The sequence below is a fragment of the Pseudopodoces humilis genome, chromosome 17 (assembly GCF_049639895.1).
Source record: "Pseudopodoces humilis isolate 2021_Gansu_Grassland_sample_001 chromosome 17, ASM4963989v1, whole genome shotgun sequence".
Classification (NCBI taxonomy): Eukaryota; Metazoa; Chordata; class Aves; order Passeriformes; family Paridae; genus Pseudopodoces; species Pseudopodoces humilis.
The window spans coordinates 6,716,486-6,735,243 of record NC_142216.1 but is presented as its reverse complement, the minus strand read 5'-3'; the positions used below and the strand labels follow the sequence as shown (position 1 = coordinate 6,735,243).

At 49.5% G+C, this 18,758-nt stretch overlaps 1 protein-coding gene across 1 annotated transcript; it reads left to right on the top strand.

Moving 5' to 3' along the window:
• The first annotated feature begins 11,324 nt into the window (after nt 1–11,324).
• LOC102110970 (neuropeptide Y receptor type 2-like) lies at nt 11,325–18,346 on the top strand. The gene is made up of 2 exons (XM_005523567.3): nt 11,325–11,473; nt 17,145–18,346. The coding sequence occupies exon 2, from the start codon at nt 17,162–17,164 to the stop codon at nt 18,344–18,346; it is 1,185 nt and encodes a 394-aa protein (XP_005523624.2). The 5' UTR covers nt 11,325–11,473; nt 17,145–17,161.
• Nucleotides 18,347–18,758: the final 412 nt, after the last annotated feature.

Below are 18,758 nucleotides of genomic sequence, written 5' to 3'. Positions count from 1 at the left end.
GACAGGACTGAATTGGAGTGCACTGGACTGGACTGGATAGGACAGGACTGAATTGGAGTGCACTGGACTGGACTGGGCTGGACTGTCCCTGCACTGTCCCTTTGCTGGCCGTATACTGCCCCTTTAGTGCCCCTGCACCTCCCCTGCACTGCCCTTACACTGTCCTGCCCTGCCCCTGCCCCACTGCTGCATTCAGTAAAGAGCACAGAAATGAGCTCCAGGCCAAAGCCTCTCTCTCTGTCCCCTGCTCACAGTGCCTTCAGAACACAGCTCTGGCCAATGCTTTGGGGTCACAGCTTTGGGTTACCTCAGAAATCACGAGGGTTGCAGGCTTGTTAGCGAAAGAAAGAGGGAAAAGTTTTCAACCCTTTGATGGGAAGTAGCAGACACTGGTGGACATGTGAGAAAAATCACAAGAACTTTCAATACAGGAAGTAAAAACAAAACTGAAAGGAGAGGGGACACAGGGACTCACAAGAGCTGCACAGACCATCTGTCTCCTTCCTAACCACCATTAGAACCAGAACATGTCCCCAAAAGGGCAATGTGCTGGGCACAGTCCAGCTACTGCCCTCCTCCTCTTGGTGGTCTCATTGGTTTGCTCATTACAGCAGTGCAGTTAGTGCAGAAAGTATTTCTGCCCATCTTCATTTGCTCATCTGAGGGATTTTCCCAGGCTTCCTCTCACACTGTGCGTGTTTGGTCACTGGCATGTGGCCACAGCAGCCCTGCCTGCAGGTGTTGGCCTCTGCCTTGTCCCCAGCAGCCCCTTGGGCTCACACACTCAGCCACGGCCCCATGCTGATGTTTGGACATGAAACATCACTGCATGCATGAGGAGCAATCAGTCCTGGGGGATGTTGGCCATGGGCAAGCGAGGTGCACGCCTTGGCCTCTGGCTGCCCAAGCAAGTGACATCCATGGACACCAGCAAGGTCAGGCCATGGCCAAATGGGCTGGCAGCTCCCACACAGTTATTGTGGGGGCTCAGGACTGCTCCAGCTCTCTGAGCAAGGTGGGTGTTGGCTGCACCCTCCTGCTCCAGTACTCATGGTGGCTCTGGGACAGGGATGCTCAATCCCTACTGTTCACTGGGCACTAAAGGGCAAGAACTCACTGGGCAGGGATTGTTTCCAGCAAGTTGAATCTGCTCCCATTGCTGCCCTTTCATCCTTTCCACTGCACAACACAGAAGAGTGCCCCTGGGAATATTGCTATGATGATCACACTGGGACCTAGGGATGACACGAGGATCCAGGGATGCCTGAACAATCTCCTCTCAGCTGTGTTCTTCCTGCAGCAAAACCTCAGTCCCCACATTTAGATATCTGTGTTTCCACTAGGCTTCCATGTGAACATGCCAGGGCTGAATGGGAGCAATGCCATTGCAGCGGGACAGTGGCTGGTGTTACCCCCCCATCCTCCTGCCACAGCAATCCTGAGAAACAGCTGGCTTTGAACTCGTGGATTTTGGGTGGGAGCTGAATCATCCCCTTAGGTGCATCCTTTTGAGAGGGAAATGGCTTTATCATCTGTCTCCAGCTGCCTGGCTTTGCCACTATTCCTCCAGGAGACATTATAAACTAGGCACAGACACACAGACAAGACTCAGCACAGGACACAGCCTAGGGTGAGTCAGGATGCTGGTCCCTTACCTGTTGCAGGACCGTGATCCTTTGTTTGTGAGGCTCTGCGGAGAGGAAAAAGCATCAATAATTGCTTTTTAGAAGAGATCTAGAATGTGCTGTGACAGGTTATGTACCCCCAGCAGCCCAAGCCAGCAATGCTGGAAGGTGTCCCTGTGAATCAGGATCTATGCTGGGGTCAGAGCTCATCTCTCTCCGTTATGGAGCCCAGCAGGTGACAGCCTCCTTGGGGCATCTGGAGGCCCATTGTTTGGAGAGGCTATAGCTGGATAACTGAAGCTTCACCCTGAAACAGCAGAATTTGGGATAGCTCAGCTGATGTTGAACTTTCCCATCAGTTCCCCTTTTAGCCACAGCTGGAGCCCAGTCCTGGTCCCTCTGCGCAGTGTGAACAGCAGGAGCATCCTCATGGCATGGCACCAGGCTGGGCAGTGCCAGCACATACCCTGCCCAGGACTGCCATGGTGCTGTGGGATGTTGCTCTCCTGGAAGAGAGAGTCTCTGCATCAGGGTGTGGAGCTGCCAGCTTGGGTTCAGGTGTTGCAGGACATCCTCCAGCACCCAACAGAGTCCTGGACCACCTGATGTATAGGTTTTCCCAAATAACTCCCCTTGCTGCCAACAGAACCTGTTGCTCATGTAAAATTTCCTATTTCCATCTTTGCAGGTTTGAACTGCAAATGCAGATTTCAGAGCCAAAGGAGGAGTGGCACCATTTTACCATGCACTGCATGCATCAATCCAAGAAGAAAGTTCTAATACAGATGGGGATGTCCTTGTCATGGCCATTTCACTTTCTGGGACATCAACTACAAGGTCTAAAACTAGCAGTGAGTGACAGTCATTTCCCAATGAACACGTCTCCCTTCTGGGGATTGAAAACACACACCCAAGCATCCCCCGGTCTCAGATTCCTGTTTAAGTGCTCCTGGCATCTCCCTCCTTTCAGCACTCACTTCAGTTGGCAATGTAATGTTTTTCTTTCTTTTTTTAGCATATTCCTCTCGGGAGGCTCCAAGCTCTGGGCTGGGAATGCTGTGTTTAGAGTTTGATTATGCACTGGGGAGGTGAAGGATAACATGGATTGAGAAGGGTTTGGCTCAAAGCACATGGATTGGGTCCAAGACTCTTCACCGTGCTCTGTTCCATGCAGTAAATATGTATTCTTGGAGTTGGGTGTCAGAGGAACTGTTTGGCCTTGCAGGAGGAGGGGGATGACGTGGGAAGTGCAGTGGGTCCAGCTGCCCTGGGGTGTCAGCAAAACACGAAGGGAAGGGGAAGCAACTGCTGATCCCAGTGTCAGTCCCTTGTGTCAGCTCTCCAGATGCAGGCAGGGAAATTCCACAGGGGACAAGAAGCTTTGCATTTTGATTTCCCTGTTTCACTTTGGTTTGAGTGCAAATACACTCTGAAGACTTTGATTTCTCTGGATCCTGCTCTCCTGGAGGATCCTGTGGCTCTCCGTGAGCAGTGCCCAGCTGTGGGACAGGAGAGGGGCAGAGGGGTAAATTGGAGTTGATCTTTTCCATGGGCTGACCTGGACAAGCCCCAGGTGAGGGACTCTATCAGGGTGAGGATGGGGTAGCTTGAAACCAGCCCTTCCCACTCACCTTGGCATCTCTGGTCAGGAAAGAGTGGAGTGCTGCTGGTCCAGGAGAAATCTCCAGACTCCCCATGTCCCCAGAAGCAGGCTGCATCCCCAAAGCTTTGCTTCTGTAGGCTCCTGCCAGCTCTTTCCTGTACTGAGACCAGGAGAGGGAAGAAGTAGAAAGGGGTTGCTGTAAACAGAAAGGAGTGAAAGAAGGGTTGAGGTAATAGCAGCATCACTGCTAATGGATATTACACTTCCCTCCGTGACCTCAGCTGCAGGGACATGATTTAGAGGCCTCGGTTAGAAAAGTGAGCAGGAAATGAAGCAATGCTCCAAGATATGGTATCTTTGGATAAATAGCTGCAGGAGGAAGGTGACCAGAGGTGGCCATTATTTGCCAATATTTTCTTACCAGTCCAAAATGATATCGCTGTTTTGCTAAAGCCAGAGCCTTCAAGACTTTGGAGCCTCTGAAGTTATGTGGCTATGAACTGGCAGCCATGGTCCAGGTAAAAGCCCTGTAGAGATGGCAAAAGGTGTTGAGCAGGTTCAAACCATCCTAAACATCCCACGAAAGGACCCAGGTGAAGGGAGGGCAGGAGTCTGAAGGTTTGTGTCATTTTCCCCATCATATATCCAGGAGAAGGGTTGGGGATCAGCATGGACAAATCCATCTCCTACTGCATGGAGGGAGGGAAGCAAGGTCTGGAACAGGCAAAGGAGGATGAACATGGCCTAATCATGTTTGGGTTTTTTTTCCTCAGGGATGCTCAAATAACTCAATGCCAGGAGACCAGTTTCATGTGCTACTGAACTTCTCAGCCCAGTCTCCCTCCCCAGGACTCCTCATTTGAGCCATCATGAGCAGGCCTGTCAGGCAGTCTGTCCTGCCCTGTGAAATTCCCCATGCCACCCCTCTGGGCAGCCAAGAATCCATCACGTTTGCATTCCAACAGCATCCTTCAGCTCCCCACACCCAGGCGCCAAAACCAGGAGATTTCTGCAAATATTAACATTTCTGGCTGCTGCTTGTTTGCCTGTTTACTCTGAGCTCTCTGATACTCCACACGCAGCATGGGCTTGGCCAGAACAGCTTTGTCCTCTCAGCCTTCCCTGTGATGGGTTGTGTGTCAGCCCCAGCCAACCCGCTGGTCACTGTGTGCAGGATGGCCAGAATGCTCTTCTCCTTCATTTGGATCTCTGGTTCAGGGTGCTGAGCATTCATAGATGTGCTAAGCTGCCCCTTCAGAGCCTGAAGCATTTGCAGGTTTTGATTTTTAATGTTTTTTTAGGTTTCTGACCTCAGCTCTCTGTAGGAGGGGTGTGGGAAAAGGGTTCATGGCTTCATCTTACAAAAACAGGCTGGGCAGGTTTGGCTGGAGTCTTGTCCATTAGCATCCACATTCCAGGGTCAGAACACAGTAACCATGAAATCCACGCCTGTGGTCACATCACATACCCAGATTGCTTTCTCCTGGCTGGGCTGAGGCTGTTTGATATATACATTACTTGAATTAGAGACATCTACAGAGCCCAGATCTGTCCCTGATGTCACATATGAAAGTCTTCAGTCCATTCAGTGGAAACGGAGAGAATTCATTTACCAGCATGCAGACTTCAAAAGCCAAGGGACATTTCTGCAGAAGATTTCACAAGAACAGTATTTGTCAGTGCAGCATTTCAGACACAGCACAGGTTACTGGGCATAAATGTTTCCCTTTGCTATCTATTTTCCACTCTGCTATCTGAGCAAGATGCAGATGTGCTCCAAAATCTCATTCATTTTGGAGAAACTCAGACTCCACACTGCCTGCAGCTCAGCAGCCTCAGCCTGGAGGCATCTCCTGTGCTCCCGAGAGGATTTAAAAGCAGATCTTTACAACCTGGCTCTACTCCCCCTTCCATTTTCTTACAGCCACACACTGAAAGCCAGAGCCTGAGAATCACCAGTTTCTGGTGGCCACCAGAAACAAAATTAAAGAAATTCAGTTGCCGTTGAACGAGTCAACCATCTCTCTTAAAGAAAATAATTAAAGTGGCTGTACCTTTGTCAAAAAATATGAAAGATCTTCAAAACTATTTTCCTTCTGGAGCTGTCACCATAACAACAAATGTTTGCAAAGGATGTGATGGGGAGGGAGCAGGGAGAGATGTGCCCTTAGTCAGCACAGAGTGCCCTGCCCAACCACGCAGCCGATGGCTGCAGGTGATGCCAAGGAGAGGGGCAGGTCAAACCAGAGTAGTCCTGGGAACATTGTACAAACCTGAGCTCTTCCCAGTGTCTGTACTGATGAGGTTGTGGCAGTGCTTGGTTGGGCAGCTCACTGCCACTCAAACCTTGTGTCAGAGCTGTCCTGAACAGTCCTGGGGCCAGGGCTGCCATAGGAGCCAGGCTAGAGGCTAGGCCAGGGGCAAGTGGTGGCATTCAGGAGGCTGCAGCTCCTGCCTCTGGTTTTGGTGGTACAGCAAATACTGAGAGTGATGATCTTACCACAGGAATTAATTGATCTTTTTCAAAGGCCTGCCCTTTGTTTCCCATCCAAAGCTCACAAACTGATTTATTTGTAATAGGAGACGAGGAGGCTCCTTCCTACTTCTTTTTCAGGGCAATAAGCTGGGGTACTGCCTTGTCCAGGACAGTTGTCAAAAGAGGGAATAACCCATACTGGAAACACAGCACGAGAGCCCCTACTACCTTTCCCCTTTCTCCAGCTACCTGGGCTGGCTGTGCTCTTCTGCTTTACTTTGCAAAATAGCAATGCACACTCTGGTCCTGCATCTTATGCCCAGAGTGAATGTCACCCTGAAGGAACGTGCTTTTCCCCATGAGAAGCTGAGCACTACAAGCTTCACCATTTGAAGGCACTGAGTGCTCCCAGAGGTAATGCTGTGCAAAGCCATATTTCCCCTGATACCTTAAATATCTTAAATGCCTGGGGAGAAATAAGTCTCTTCTCTCTTCAGCACGAAATGGTTTTCAAAGTAGATTTGCAGGCTCCAGACTCACCTCCCTCGTGTCTGGTGTGAGCTCTTCAGCGAAGGCAGAGAGGAAACCGCTCATCGAATAATAAATTGCAGGCACGTGCTCCCCTGAGCAGTTGTTTGGAAAGTGTCCCATATGCCTTGTGCCAAATTTGCTGGCCAGGGAAGCTCAGTGGTATTAGCATGTTCCAGCTAATTAGGGCTGTGAGTCGTCCTTTTCATCGCCTGAAGAGCTGAGAGAAGGACAAACCCAGAGCACTGCCTTTATAAGGCTTTGTGCATTCCAGCACGATCTCTGCTCAGCTCTGCAGGGCTCTGCTCATACCCCGGGGACACAGCTTTTCCCCATGGGGCACTCGGTGTCATACCTATCTCTCAGTGTCAGACACTGGCTTGTGAGTCATGTTTCTTGGGAACACAGAGCCAAATGGATTTTCAGACAAATCCCTGGCTTTATCTCAGGAGTGGATCTGACCCTCCTGTGCTCAAACACTTTTGCCAGCCCAGCACTGCTGAGCTGAGCAGGGCATGGGTAACCTGCTCCCTGCCCACAGCTGATGTGGGTCCCCACAGGAACAGAAAAGATGGAACAAGGCAATGAAGCAGCAAACATGATCCTGGTGCTGCTACACTGGTGCTGAGAACTGGATCCCAGCTCCTGGATACCTGGTGCCTTTTGGCAACACCGTGCCCATAGAAACCAAGTCATGCTCTGAATTTTCCAGCCACTTGCATCACTTTCAGTCTTGATGCTTTGGAAGAGTTTAGGCTGAGGCTGCCATCAGCCCATCCAGCAGTGCCTGCTGTCATCACGCAATCCAGTGTTTATAGCCCTGTTTGTCATCAAACAGGAGTGAAAGCCTGGGCAAAAATTTCTTTGTGGGACTGTGAAGCAGGAGTATCCAGTCTGGGTGAGCAAGACCCTGATGTCAGAACACACTGACTAAATGAGATGGGCAACTTAGAAAGAAATCCCATAGGGCAAAGTGGGAAAGCAGCTGCCACTGCTGCACATCCAAGTACCAGGTTCTCTGCTCCAGGGGTGAGTTTGCCAGAGTGAAGCATTTTTATCACCTTTTTTATGTACAGAGAATTGAGATACATCAAATGATTTGCCCAGAGGCAGACAGGGAGTCTGTGATAGATGGGGGAAGAATGTTCCAACCCAAAAACTCATCCATGTTTCTATTTTACCCAGACAACTGCTGGTCTACATCGTATCGTATTTTTGCAATCCCAGCTCTGAAGAGCTTATCTCACTGCAATTATCCTCTTATGCAGAAGCTGTTTTCTACCTGGCTCAGTACACAAACAACAAGCAACCCTATAATAAATTAACAAAGCTTTGAGAGCAGTGACTTGCAGAAATGGCAGCTAAATGCAGGGGCCAGTTCTGGGCTCAGCAGTGCTCATGTCTGCCTGGAGAAACTGCCTGGAGTCTTGTCTTGATGTGAGGATGATAAAGGAGATTTTGTGTGTCAGAGTGAGATCCAGGGGTGGAAAGGGGGTGGAAGGGGTAAACCTTCCTAGGCATTAATTGACTTACTCAAAGGAGCCCTGTGGGTTTGCCCCTAGTGGGGCAGGAGCTGAAGTGTGGTGATGTGTTCAGCAGGATGAATCCTGTTAATTTTTTTCCATATGATTATCTCCTTCCTGACTCACTGACCCTCATCCTGCAGACACACTCAGCACCCCTGAATTCTGCCTGCCCTGAAGGTGAGCAGAGCTGTGGCAGACCCAGGCCAGTCCCAGGCCAACCCATGGTTCATCTCCCCTCCTGCTTCTCAAGTGCCTCTCACTGGCACTCACTATCAGTCAGATAGCTCAGATATTTTAGGCAAACCTTGTCCCTGATAGTGTCTCTGCTCCTTCACTGATTCCAGGAATGTTCACATGGGGACAAAAAGCTGTTATGAAATGAGAAACTGTTTTTAAATTCAGAGAGGGTACAGACAGCTTTCTATCCGCCCTCCCACCCCTGAGTCTCTTTGTTGCTCATTTAGTTCCCAAATGCATCAGACTCCCAAATCCACTGCATCCGTGAACTCTGGGGTTCAAATGGAAAAGGGGCTTTTGTGTTACCAAAACTTACTGATAATTTGGAGACTGCTCAGGAAAACACAGGCATGACACCTCAGGAAGGAGCAGTGGAAATATTTTGGTTACATGCAGGTGGAATTAAACAGATGTTTAAAAAATGAAAAGCTGCTCTTTAAAGTATGTCACTGTTGCTGCTCCAGATGAAGCAGGATGAACCAGAGCATCTGGAAGCCTTGGTAACAGTTTTCTTAGAGATTCCTCCCAGGGAGTGAACAGATAATCCACCTTCCTTTTCTGACAGAAGTTAAACTACAGCAGATGGCTTACAGTTGCAAGGTGGTCAGACTGAGGACCTGCCTGCTCACTGAGGCAGAGCAGATTACAGATCAAAAGACAGCCCTCTTCTCTGCCCCATTTCTCAGCATTTTGACATCATTTTTGCTCCCTGGAGTACAAAATTCATTGTTGTATTTCTCAGAAGCACGGTTGAGCAGACTCGCTTTTGCCTAATGAAAGCCCAACCACTGGGAAAGGCTTTTGAGCTGCAAAGACCCTTTGAATGACCCCATCATGTCTGGAAGGACATGAGGCTCCTGGGACACCTGCGCAGGATACCCGTGGGCATCCAGCCTGTGTGTGAAAATACCTCAGGTTTGAGATTACAACAGTGCATGCAGTGGGTTCTGGCATCTCTGCTTGGGGCTGCACAGCCTTCCACACCCCAGGACAGCACACCATCTCTGTCTTCCCCCATTCTCCTCCTTCAGAGTGTTGCTGGCTGGGGTTTGGAAGACACTCAGCTGCTTTGGGATCTGTAAACTGTGTGGGGAGGTTGTTTTGCACCTTGGTGTTCAGGCTGCTGCAGTTGGTGCAGTGACTGCTCCTCTGAACCCACCAGGAGTGTGAGGGGTCTGGCACTGCAGCCCCCAGGTGTCCCTTCTCTGTAGAGAAGCCAAGGCTATGCTGCAGCCACTGCTGGCTATAATTCTGTTGTAGCTGGGTCAGATTAGGCAGACTGGCAGGCAGCCTGTGTCTGTGCACTGTGAGAAGAGCCTGGCTCCCAGGGAGAGGGCATGGGAGTATCCAGGGGATGGAGACCAAACTCCAGATTGGTGGGTACCATTTGGGATGACAGTCCAGGTGTGCTGAGAGCTCAACTGCACCTTTTTGCACTGCTCTGTCTGGTTGAAGAGCTGAGGTGATGTTTTGGAGCAGAGCAGGCTTCGATGCTCCACTGGACCCCTTAGACTGTGGGAGAGGACATCTTGGGGACTTGCACTGACTAATCCATGATTTAAGAGTTTGTATTTGCTATCATCCAGCAAAGACCATGTGCCAAAAATGACTGGAATTCACCCCATGATCCTGATGAAGCTTCACAGCTTCAGGCTGCACAAATTTCTCTCCCGCCAATCACTGCCTTCTCCCCAGGCATCTTATTTCAGCCCTGGGAAGAGAAGAGTGGGGAGTGGTAGCAAAGGAATCTGGGGAGCAAGCAAGAAAAATCTCACACAGAAGAGAAAGGAGGAAGAAAATAATCTTGACCTGAAGATAAATGATCTCCTCCCTGGAGAGGAGGAGTATTCATCCACTAGGAACAGGGGGAATAGCATGCACCACTCACTTTGCTTAGCTGCTCTTTGCCTCTCTCTGCAGACCACTGGGAGACAGCAATGGCTTTTGCCAAGCAGTTTTGTCTTGTCCTGCTTCCCTCCACCCCCAGATTTCCTGAGTTGTTAAATCAATAGCCTTAGGGGGAGAAGACACGAAACTCCCACAAAAATCCAGTTAGCACAGCTGGTGAATTTCATGCCTAGTCCTTTCCTTTCTGAAGGGGAGACAGACACAGGAGGGGGAAGGATGGGACTTATGAGGACTCTTGTCCAAGTCTTGGGTTCAAGTGTCACTTTCCATGTGATTTCAGGAATGTTCTCATTCCTTTTTTTCTGCTGAGCCATCAGAGTGTTTTCTTTTTCCTGGTGTATTGTGACTTTTTGGTACAAAGGGGTCGTTGAAAAGCCTCCCTGTTTCTGTTCTCACAAAGAAAAGGAGACCAAAGTTCAATATGGGGGTAAACAACAAGAATTCTCTGATAAAATTCCAGCTGTAGGTACTTAAAGCCTAGGAGAGGTGTCCTTCCTCTCAGCCTGTGGGAGCATCTCCTAGCCCAAATGAGCTGCAAATTCACACATTGCCTGAGTTGGAAATCCTATGCTAAGAATACACATGATTTCTCCTTAAGGGCAAAATCTTTGAACAGGCAGGGCTTATCTGTGCTTATCTGCTTCCCTGTGTTGCCTTTAGAGTGCTTTCCTGGGCTCCAGCAAGCTTGGATTTTGCAGATTTGGACACAAGGATGCTGCTTTTCTGTCTCTCCCTTTCTTGCTTCAGGTGTCTGGACAAAGCTGAGCATCCTAAAATTGAAAGTCACTCAGTTTCCATGTCCACAATAAATCTGGCTCTGGAGCAGACCAAGCCACTGCCAGGTAGTTAAACCTTTCCAGCATTACTTCTGTTTGTATCTCTGGAGTCCCTGAAGTCCCATCCCACAGCTGCAGATTGCTCTGTGCACTGTGCAAACACTGAGAGGAGGGAGCAGGAAGGTCTGTGTAAGCTCTGCTGAGCTGCAGGACCTGCAGACCTCTTGCTGTAGGGGAGATCCCCCTCTGGACATGACTGTGCCAGTCCCAATGAGTTTAAAGCTTGACGAGATGGGACAGCTGTGGAGTGAGGGCAGATAACACTTGTCCAGGTCCGTGGTGTGGACGGGAAGCAGAGCTCCAGCTCCCAGCACTTCTCCCTGGATAGAAAGCTTGATGTGGTGGAAAAGCTTCTCTCTTCTCGATGCAAGAAGCCCCTCAGTGGCTGAACACTGTATAAACAGCAGCAGCAGGCTCCCTCCCCCTTTCCATTGCTGTTTGTTAAACACACGCTCTCTGCCTTTCTCTCATTCAGGAGCGAAGACAGCATCCAGCTTCATGAGACAGGGCTGTCGGTCGCCCTGCAAGAGGAAGCTCTCCGTGTGCTCAGGGAGGGGTTCCAAAGCTACTCCTGGCGATGAAGCACTCTCCAGCAGCCCACATCCTCACCTGACTTCTCTTCTCTGAGGACAGTTGAAGAAAAGTGCTTTCCACTCCTTTGCCACAGGTGGACTTCCAGACAGTGGAGAGGACCAAGCACTCTGTCCTGGCCAGCAATGAGACAGTGACTGGAGGTGAGTGGCTTGGTTCCTGGAGGAGGAGAACACTCTGGCCTTTGCAGGTGGGTCAGGGAGGGCTAATCTGAGCAGCAGGGCTGTGATGGGGCCAGGTCTTGTCCATGCCACATAGTTTAGGCAAAAAAGGTCCAAGCATCTTTGGGAAACTGGATTTGGGGACTGACAGCCTTGAGAGCTGGAATAGAGAAGGCAAACAAGAGATACTGTCAGGAGAGTTTTGAAAGGTCCCTGAGCCAAAACAGGGAGTGTGGGAAGCAGGATGCTGAGTGAGAGCAGTCAGGAGAGCAGGTTGTTCCAGAGTGCTGCAGAACCCGGGCACATACAGCTCCAGAGGTGCAGGTGTGGGGCTGAGGTGAGTGGCTGTCTGAGAAATCTCTCCTGCTGTCTGCCTCCTCGTGGCTTGGTACAAACCTCTGTCAGCTTCTCCATGGGACTGCACACGCTGCTGGCACTCTGCTCTCTACCACAGATCACCATCCTTGGAGAGGGAGATGCAAAGGGGGATATGGGATACAGGAGAAAAATCAGTGCTTGCTTTCTCTTAGCACCCATTGCATGTTAGTCCTTGAGCAGGGAAATCCTCTTGTAGTCCTGCTGCAGATGCATTTCACCTACAGAGCTTCTGCTCTGTCCCAAAGCAGGATACTGTGTTTTCTCCCTGTTTGCTCTCTCAGTGAGTTGTTATTTCCCTCTGCTCTTGTCTCACCTATCCCAGACTCTGTAAATTTCAGGATTTAACAGATTCCCCAGGTTAACCAGGATCCATCCACCAAGCTCTCTCTTCCTTTCTGCAGCCCCAGCAACTGGGGTGTCTCCATCGCTGTGTCACCCATTGATCTCTATGTCCCAGCCAGCCTTCCTCTGCTCCCATGGCACATCCCACACGGCAGAGGGCCCTGCACTGCTCCCCCCTGCTTTCTGTAGGATAAATTCCCATGAAAAAGCATGTATCACTGCCAAACAGATCTCTTCTCACCACCTCCTTTTTCATCCTGTCCTGAGCTGGGTGATTAGGGCATCCTCATTGCTTCATCCTCTTCAGAGTCTTTCATGACTCCAGCTCTAGGCAAAGACATGAAAATATTTAGTGTGAGGAGCCACAAGAAATCCCTGGTGTATCTCCTCATCCTTGCATTTTGTCTCCCAGTGCCAGTTCTATGCTGGTGTCCCCCAGGAGCAATTCTGGGTGGCAATGAATGTCTGATGCCATGAGGTTTCTGCACCTGTGGCCCTGAGCTGGATAGATAACTTACAAAGCTGCAGTAGATGGTGGGCAGGTCAGAGGGTCTTCCCTTTTGCTGGCGTATCATAGCAAGGCAGTCAGACCTTCACCAGAGATGGAAGGAGCTAGGATAATTTCTATCTGTTCTTTGGCTTCAGGAGATCCTCTAGAGCTGCTGTTTGTCCTGAAATCTGTCCACTGCAAAGAGAAGACAAAATTTGTTCCAACTTCATCAGTCACATTTTGCATTTTCATGCAGATCCTGAGATCTATGTTCAGGTTTTATGCTGAGATGCAGAGTCCTCTCTGGTGGTGAATACAGGAGGCTGGAGTTAGAAAACTTGGGCTCTGCCGAAACCCTGCAGTAGATGTACTGTGTTGTCTCTGGCAGACTGATTAACCTCCATATCCGCATTTATTGTGTTGTCCTCCCTTAAGTGCTGTGCTGTGGGGTGCAGGGACACTGAACACTGCTGCCCCTTGAGTATTGGAAGGGAACATAAAGGTGGTAGAAGGTGGCTTGTCCCAGGGTGAGCACCAGCTTCTCGTGATGAGGGATGGTCTCAGACCTCCTTGTCATGGATGTCTGTCTGGATATAGGTCTGGGGATGAAATGTGTCAGTGCTCCTTACTGGGCTGCTGGAGATTAAGGGATTTGGTGGAGTTGAGCTGCTTTGGAGGAAGGACAAGGATGGAATAAATCAGTGAGCCAAGCCATGGAATTATACATCAGCCCCAGCCCTCACACTCCAGCATTGCTGTAGAAAGAGTTTGTCATTAACTGAAGAGCAGAGACTGGCCCAAGTCCCTTCACTCCCTCCTTTTGATTCCATGGACTCCAGTCTTGCTGCTTGGACAAAAAGAGAAATTCTAATTAACAAACTCTGTTTTCTCCAGCCCTCTTCCCACCCCTCCAGCCCTGTTTTCTGAACCCTGCCAGCTTTTCAGATGTCTCTTCCAGGTCTGGATGTATCTCTTCCAGTTTGGCTGAATGCCTGGAGCTGCAGCAGGGACATGGAGGGAGCTGGGGAGCCCCAGAAAGCAGAGGTGGATGAGTCCCAGGGCACCTGGTCATGGGCCTCTGTAGGAATGGATTTTGGAGCCGTCACTTTGGTCACTGTCCCAGTCATTGACAGCAGTGAAGGGCTCCTCTGTGCTGCTCCACTTCCCAAAGGCTGAAGCCTGCTTGCACAGGGAACAGCTCTGTCCTGCTGGGAGCCATCCCTGGGTCCCAGCCCTGCCTCAGGCTGAGCCTCAGCTGGAGCAGAGGGTGAGGATTGGGCTTATCAAGATAACATCAGCCTGTTTCTGCATCCCTTCATGACAACTTGGCACAGAGGAAAGGACTTGGGTAGTATTTCTGCCTCCTCCTGGTCTCTCCTGCTGCTTTCTTGCCCCAAAAACAGTTGGCTCTCAGTCCCAAGGATTTTTTCAATCTAGTCTGGCAGGCCTGTTAGGCACGAGGCCTGACAGCAGCCTACACATATGCCAGCACTTCCATTACTTGCTGGAACAGACCTCAGTCCACTCCTAGCAGCATCCCAGTGACCTCTGGGCAGCCCCTGGAGTGGGAACATTTATTATAATCATTTTGTCTCTTAATTAAAATGTTTTAATTGATTTGTAATAGTTCCCCTTTGGAGAAAAAACAAACCAAACAAAATCAAATAGTGACTCCATTAAGGCCATTTTGTTAGGAAGCAAAGCAGCTCCCGTAACCATGATGTTCCTGGCTCCTCTCAGCTGGTGGGTAGCTGCCAGTCTCCAGCAAAAGGAAATAGACTGAGATGTGAGCATGGGAACTGGCAGCCAGTTGGTGGATGAGATGGAGAAAAAGAGAAGGGAGTGTCCATTGGTGTGGTGCCAGAACTAGGGTACTGAAGATAAATGGAACAGGCAAGCCACAGGAAAGGTGATAACAAGTGATAAAGTAATGCTGGACAATCCAGAGGGTTTAAATCCCAGATGGGTGGCAAGCAGGGAAAGTACAGTCACTGAGAGTGTCCCTAGCACTTGCTCTGTTTCCTTGGCTGACCTTGCTCTCCTGGCAGTGGGGTTTGCTCAGGGCCAGCTGCATCACAGGTGTCTGCCACGGGGTCAGGCTCTGCCAAAGAGGCTGTGACTGTGCCACCTTCGCAGGGCCCTGCTGTTCCCCTGCACCCATCTCTCCTTAGCTCCTGGATCTCCTTAGCAACTGGATCTTCTCCTTGGTCTTTCCAAGGCTGGGGCAGGGGTGTTGTGGAGGTCTGAGATCACCTTTAAACAAACCCTGACCCTAGCAGACCCACCCATTTTATCTCTGCTTCCTACCCTCCTAGCAGTAGCTATATGGTGTCTACTATCCCACAGTGTCTGAGCCCAACAGCCTCATTTACAGGAACCAGTGTCATAAATCAGTCCCAGTGAGACTCATCTCGGTGAGATGTTAGGCTGGCAAGTTGGACATGGAGAGGGAAAGAGAAAGGGTGCCAGCAGGGGTGATTTTACTGCAGGCAGCTCTTCTGCTGGGCCTCAGCTGGCCAAGCAGATTCCCAGGAGCAGCTCCTGAGGGGGAATCACACCCCTTGCTCTGAGGGATGACAGGACAAGCAGGCTTGGGTTGCAATGTAATTGCAAAGCATTCTCCCTTCCCAAGTACAGACTGTCCTTAAACCTTTGGCTTGCATGGGACTTGCAGGAAGCCCACCAGCACCCGGTCAGCAGTGCTCACATCTTTTCTGAGACAAACCCAGTTCTTCCTCGAGGAGCCTGAGAAGATACCCAGCAGTCTGCCTCTAATTCCCACTTCATTTAAGCCCTCCCTTAATGAAAGAGCGTTTTCTCCCCTCTCTGCAGGCCAGAGAAAACACAATGCTTTGCAGACCTCCCTGTTTGGGCAGAGTGACGACTTTTGCTCACTTTTAAATGAGTTCTCCTCTGCAGTGGGAGTGGGGCCCTACTCACTGGGGAGCGGGGATATGTGAGGGGCCATGTCCACCCCTCTCCACAAAGCCCACAGCAATTCTGAGCCATGGAGGCTGAGGAGGAGCCAGTAACAGAGCTGGCTTTTCTCCTGCTGTGCTTGGATTCAATGAACACCCTGCTGTGACAGCACTTTGCTGTTCCAGTCACACCTAATGCCAGCCAGGGGTTCCAGGCTGCGTCAGTTGTGGCCTCTCAGGCTCCCTGCTCCCAAAGCCATCCCACGCAGGCATTTGAACACCACGTGGCAGGAGGCTGATGGACACTGCAGCTCTGGCTCTCGGCCTGTCTGTGCCTGGATGCTCAGCAGCAGCTCCGTGGGAGGCTTGTTCACAGCTTCAGTGGTTTATGCCCTGCACATGCATGTCCCTGTAGGAGCTCCCTCCTCTGCTAAGCCAGCGGATGCCTGGGTGTCACCAACACTGAGAGGACAGAGAGGTTCTTTTAGGGATCTTTGGCAGAATGAAGATGGCACTAAATCATGATGACAGTTAAATCTTTGTTTCTTTATCAGGGTATTATGATTAGTGTAGAGCAGAATTTATGATTGAAACAGCACCAGATTTCTACAAGCAGAATCAACACAGTACAATCTACAAATGGCAAAATACGGAATTTATAAATAAATTATGATTTCTAATCACCTAAGAAATACAGAACTTAAAATACAATTTATAATTTATAATCACCTAGACCCTCTTCAGACTGGGCCAAATCCTAATACATGGTTTGTGGTATCATTGTAACAATCATAATCTAGGCTCAAAAATTTTATAAAAGAATATGAGCCATTCGCTGAATCCTTGGAGAAAGCAGAGGATGGTAGAGGTATCTCCTGGCCATAGGGCTCATGGGTCTCACTGTCCAGTAGTTTCTTACTTAGGCTTGTAACTGAGCTCTGTGTGCTGTAACACTTCCCTCTCCTGTGATGGGGACACAAACAACACCTGCCTGGTTGGATGCCTGTGACCTTCAAAGCCAGCAAGGAAGGCAACAATTGCCTGATGCCTGGGAACCGTGAGACTGGCAGGGAAAGAAAGAAGAAAACTGGTTTGTGTGATTGATTCACAAGATCTTGAGGGTCAGGGAATGACTATGCAACACATTTGATCATTGATAATGGATCATAAAATGGCATTAGTTATGCTACCCACATTACTGGAAGGGAGAGCAGACAGTACTGGGTGGATTGGGTGGTAGCATCACTAGCAGCAGAAGTGGCAGAGACATATGCAGAGGCAGGGGGACACATATTTTCATCTGTAGAAGTGAGAAATAAGAAACAGAAAAAACCAAAACCCTAGTGCACATTCTAGAAATAAATAAATTGTTATGGGGAGGTAGAGAAGAACACCTTGACTTTGAGAGTGCCTTGTTATTCTCCTTTCCTACTTCTTAAGGTGTTAGGGAATTTTTGTAGGCAAGTAAATCTCATCAAAGATGAATGTAACCCATGCTCTCACTTCTGCTATGTCTGTGTTCCAGACCTCCTTCTCCTCCTTATGGAAAGTCTTGGGCCAGGCATGGGACCATTGGAGGGAGCCAACAGCACATTCACCATGGAGAAGACAGCATTAGATGAGAAGCTGCCACATGGCTGGCATACCAAGGACTTTGTCACTCCAACCCAGGATCTCTCCGGATCCCACAGTGTCATGATGGACAGCACCAAGATCCTGGGGGTCCAGGTCATCCTGATTGCTGCCTACTCACTCATCATTCTGCTAGGGTTCATTGGGAACTCCCTGGTCATCTACATCATAGTGAAGTACAAGACCATGAGGACTGTCACCAACTTCTTCATAGCTAACCTGGCCCTGGCAGACCTGATGGTGGACACACTCTGTCTGCCTTTCACCCTAGTGTACACCCTGCTGGATGAGTGGAAGTTTGGAGCTGTTCTTTGTCACCTGGTTCCTTATGCTCAAGCTCTGAGTGTCCATGTGTCCACTCTCACCCTGACTGTGATTGCCCTGGATAGGTACCGCTGTATTGTTTTCCATCTGGACAGCAGGATTTCCAAGAGGCTCAGCTTCACCATCATAGCTGTCATGTGGCTGGCAGCAGCTGTCCTAGCAGGGCCTCTGGCCATCTTCAGGGAGTACCGATATGAGGAAATCCCATCCATTAACCTCAAAATGGCTGTTTGCTCAGAAAAATGGCCCTCTGGTAACAACAGAGATGCCACCATCTACAGCCTGTCCATGCTCCTCCTTCAGTATGTTCTTCCTCTTGCAATTATTTGTTATGCGTACACCAGGATCTGGTTCAAGCTGAAAAACCATGTCAGTCCCACTTCTAGAAATGAAAACCAGTGCCGGAGGAGGAAGACAACCAAAATGCTCGTGATGGTTGTTGTGGTATTTGCAGTCTGTTGGCTCCCCTTCCACATATTCCAGCTTGCCATCGATCTTGATCTGGTTCTTATCTTCCATGAGTACAAACTCCTGTACACTGTCTTCCATGTTGGGGCCATGTGCTCTACATTTGTCAACCCCCTGCTCTATGGATGGATGAACAAGAACTACAGGAATGGCTTCCTTATGTTCTTCCGTTGCCAGAACAAGCCTGAAAGCATCCACACTGAAGGCTCAGTTAGAGGGAGGTCTTACATCTTCAGGGCCAACACCCTAAATGGGAGCATCAAACAGACTCCTGGCAATGGAGCACTACCCACAGAGGTTTAGGGATGGGACATCCACCTCCAGGACTGAGGCTGGCTGAGCCCAGAGACATTCTTGGGTGAATGCCTTTTTTTGACAGAACATTTATGCTGCCAATTATAGCTAGAGCAGCCATGTAGAAATACTAAATACCCCCTGTATCTCTCAAAACAATAAATCTGGTGTATTTTTGTCTGACCAAAGAAATTAATTTTTCCTTTCACTGCGTTCAAGTTATGCATGGAGATACATGAAAAAATAACACACAGAGAACACTTTCATTTAGCCAGAAAAATACACCCTTCTTGCTATTTCCATTTGCCAAAGTGGGTTGCTCAACCTTTTACCCCCTGACACATTACACATTACAGATGTGGAGCTGATACTGTGTGTGATTGTCCATCTGTACATCTCCTAGCCAAAAGCCTTAATGATC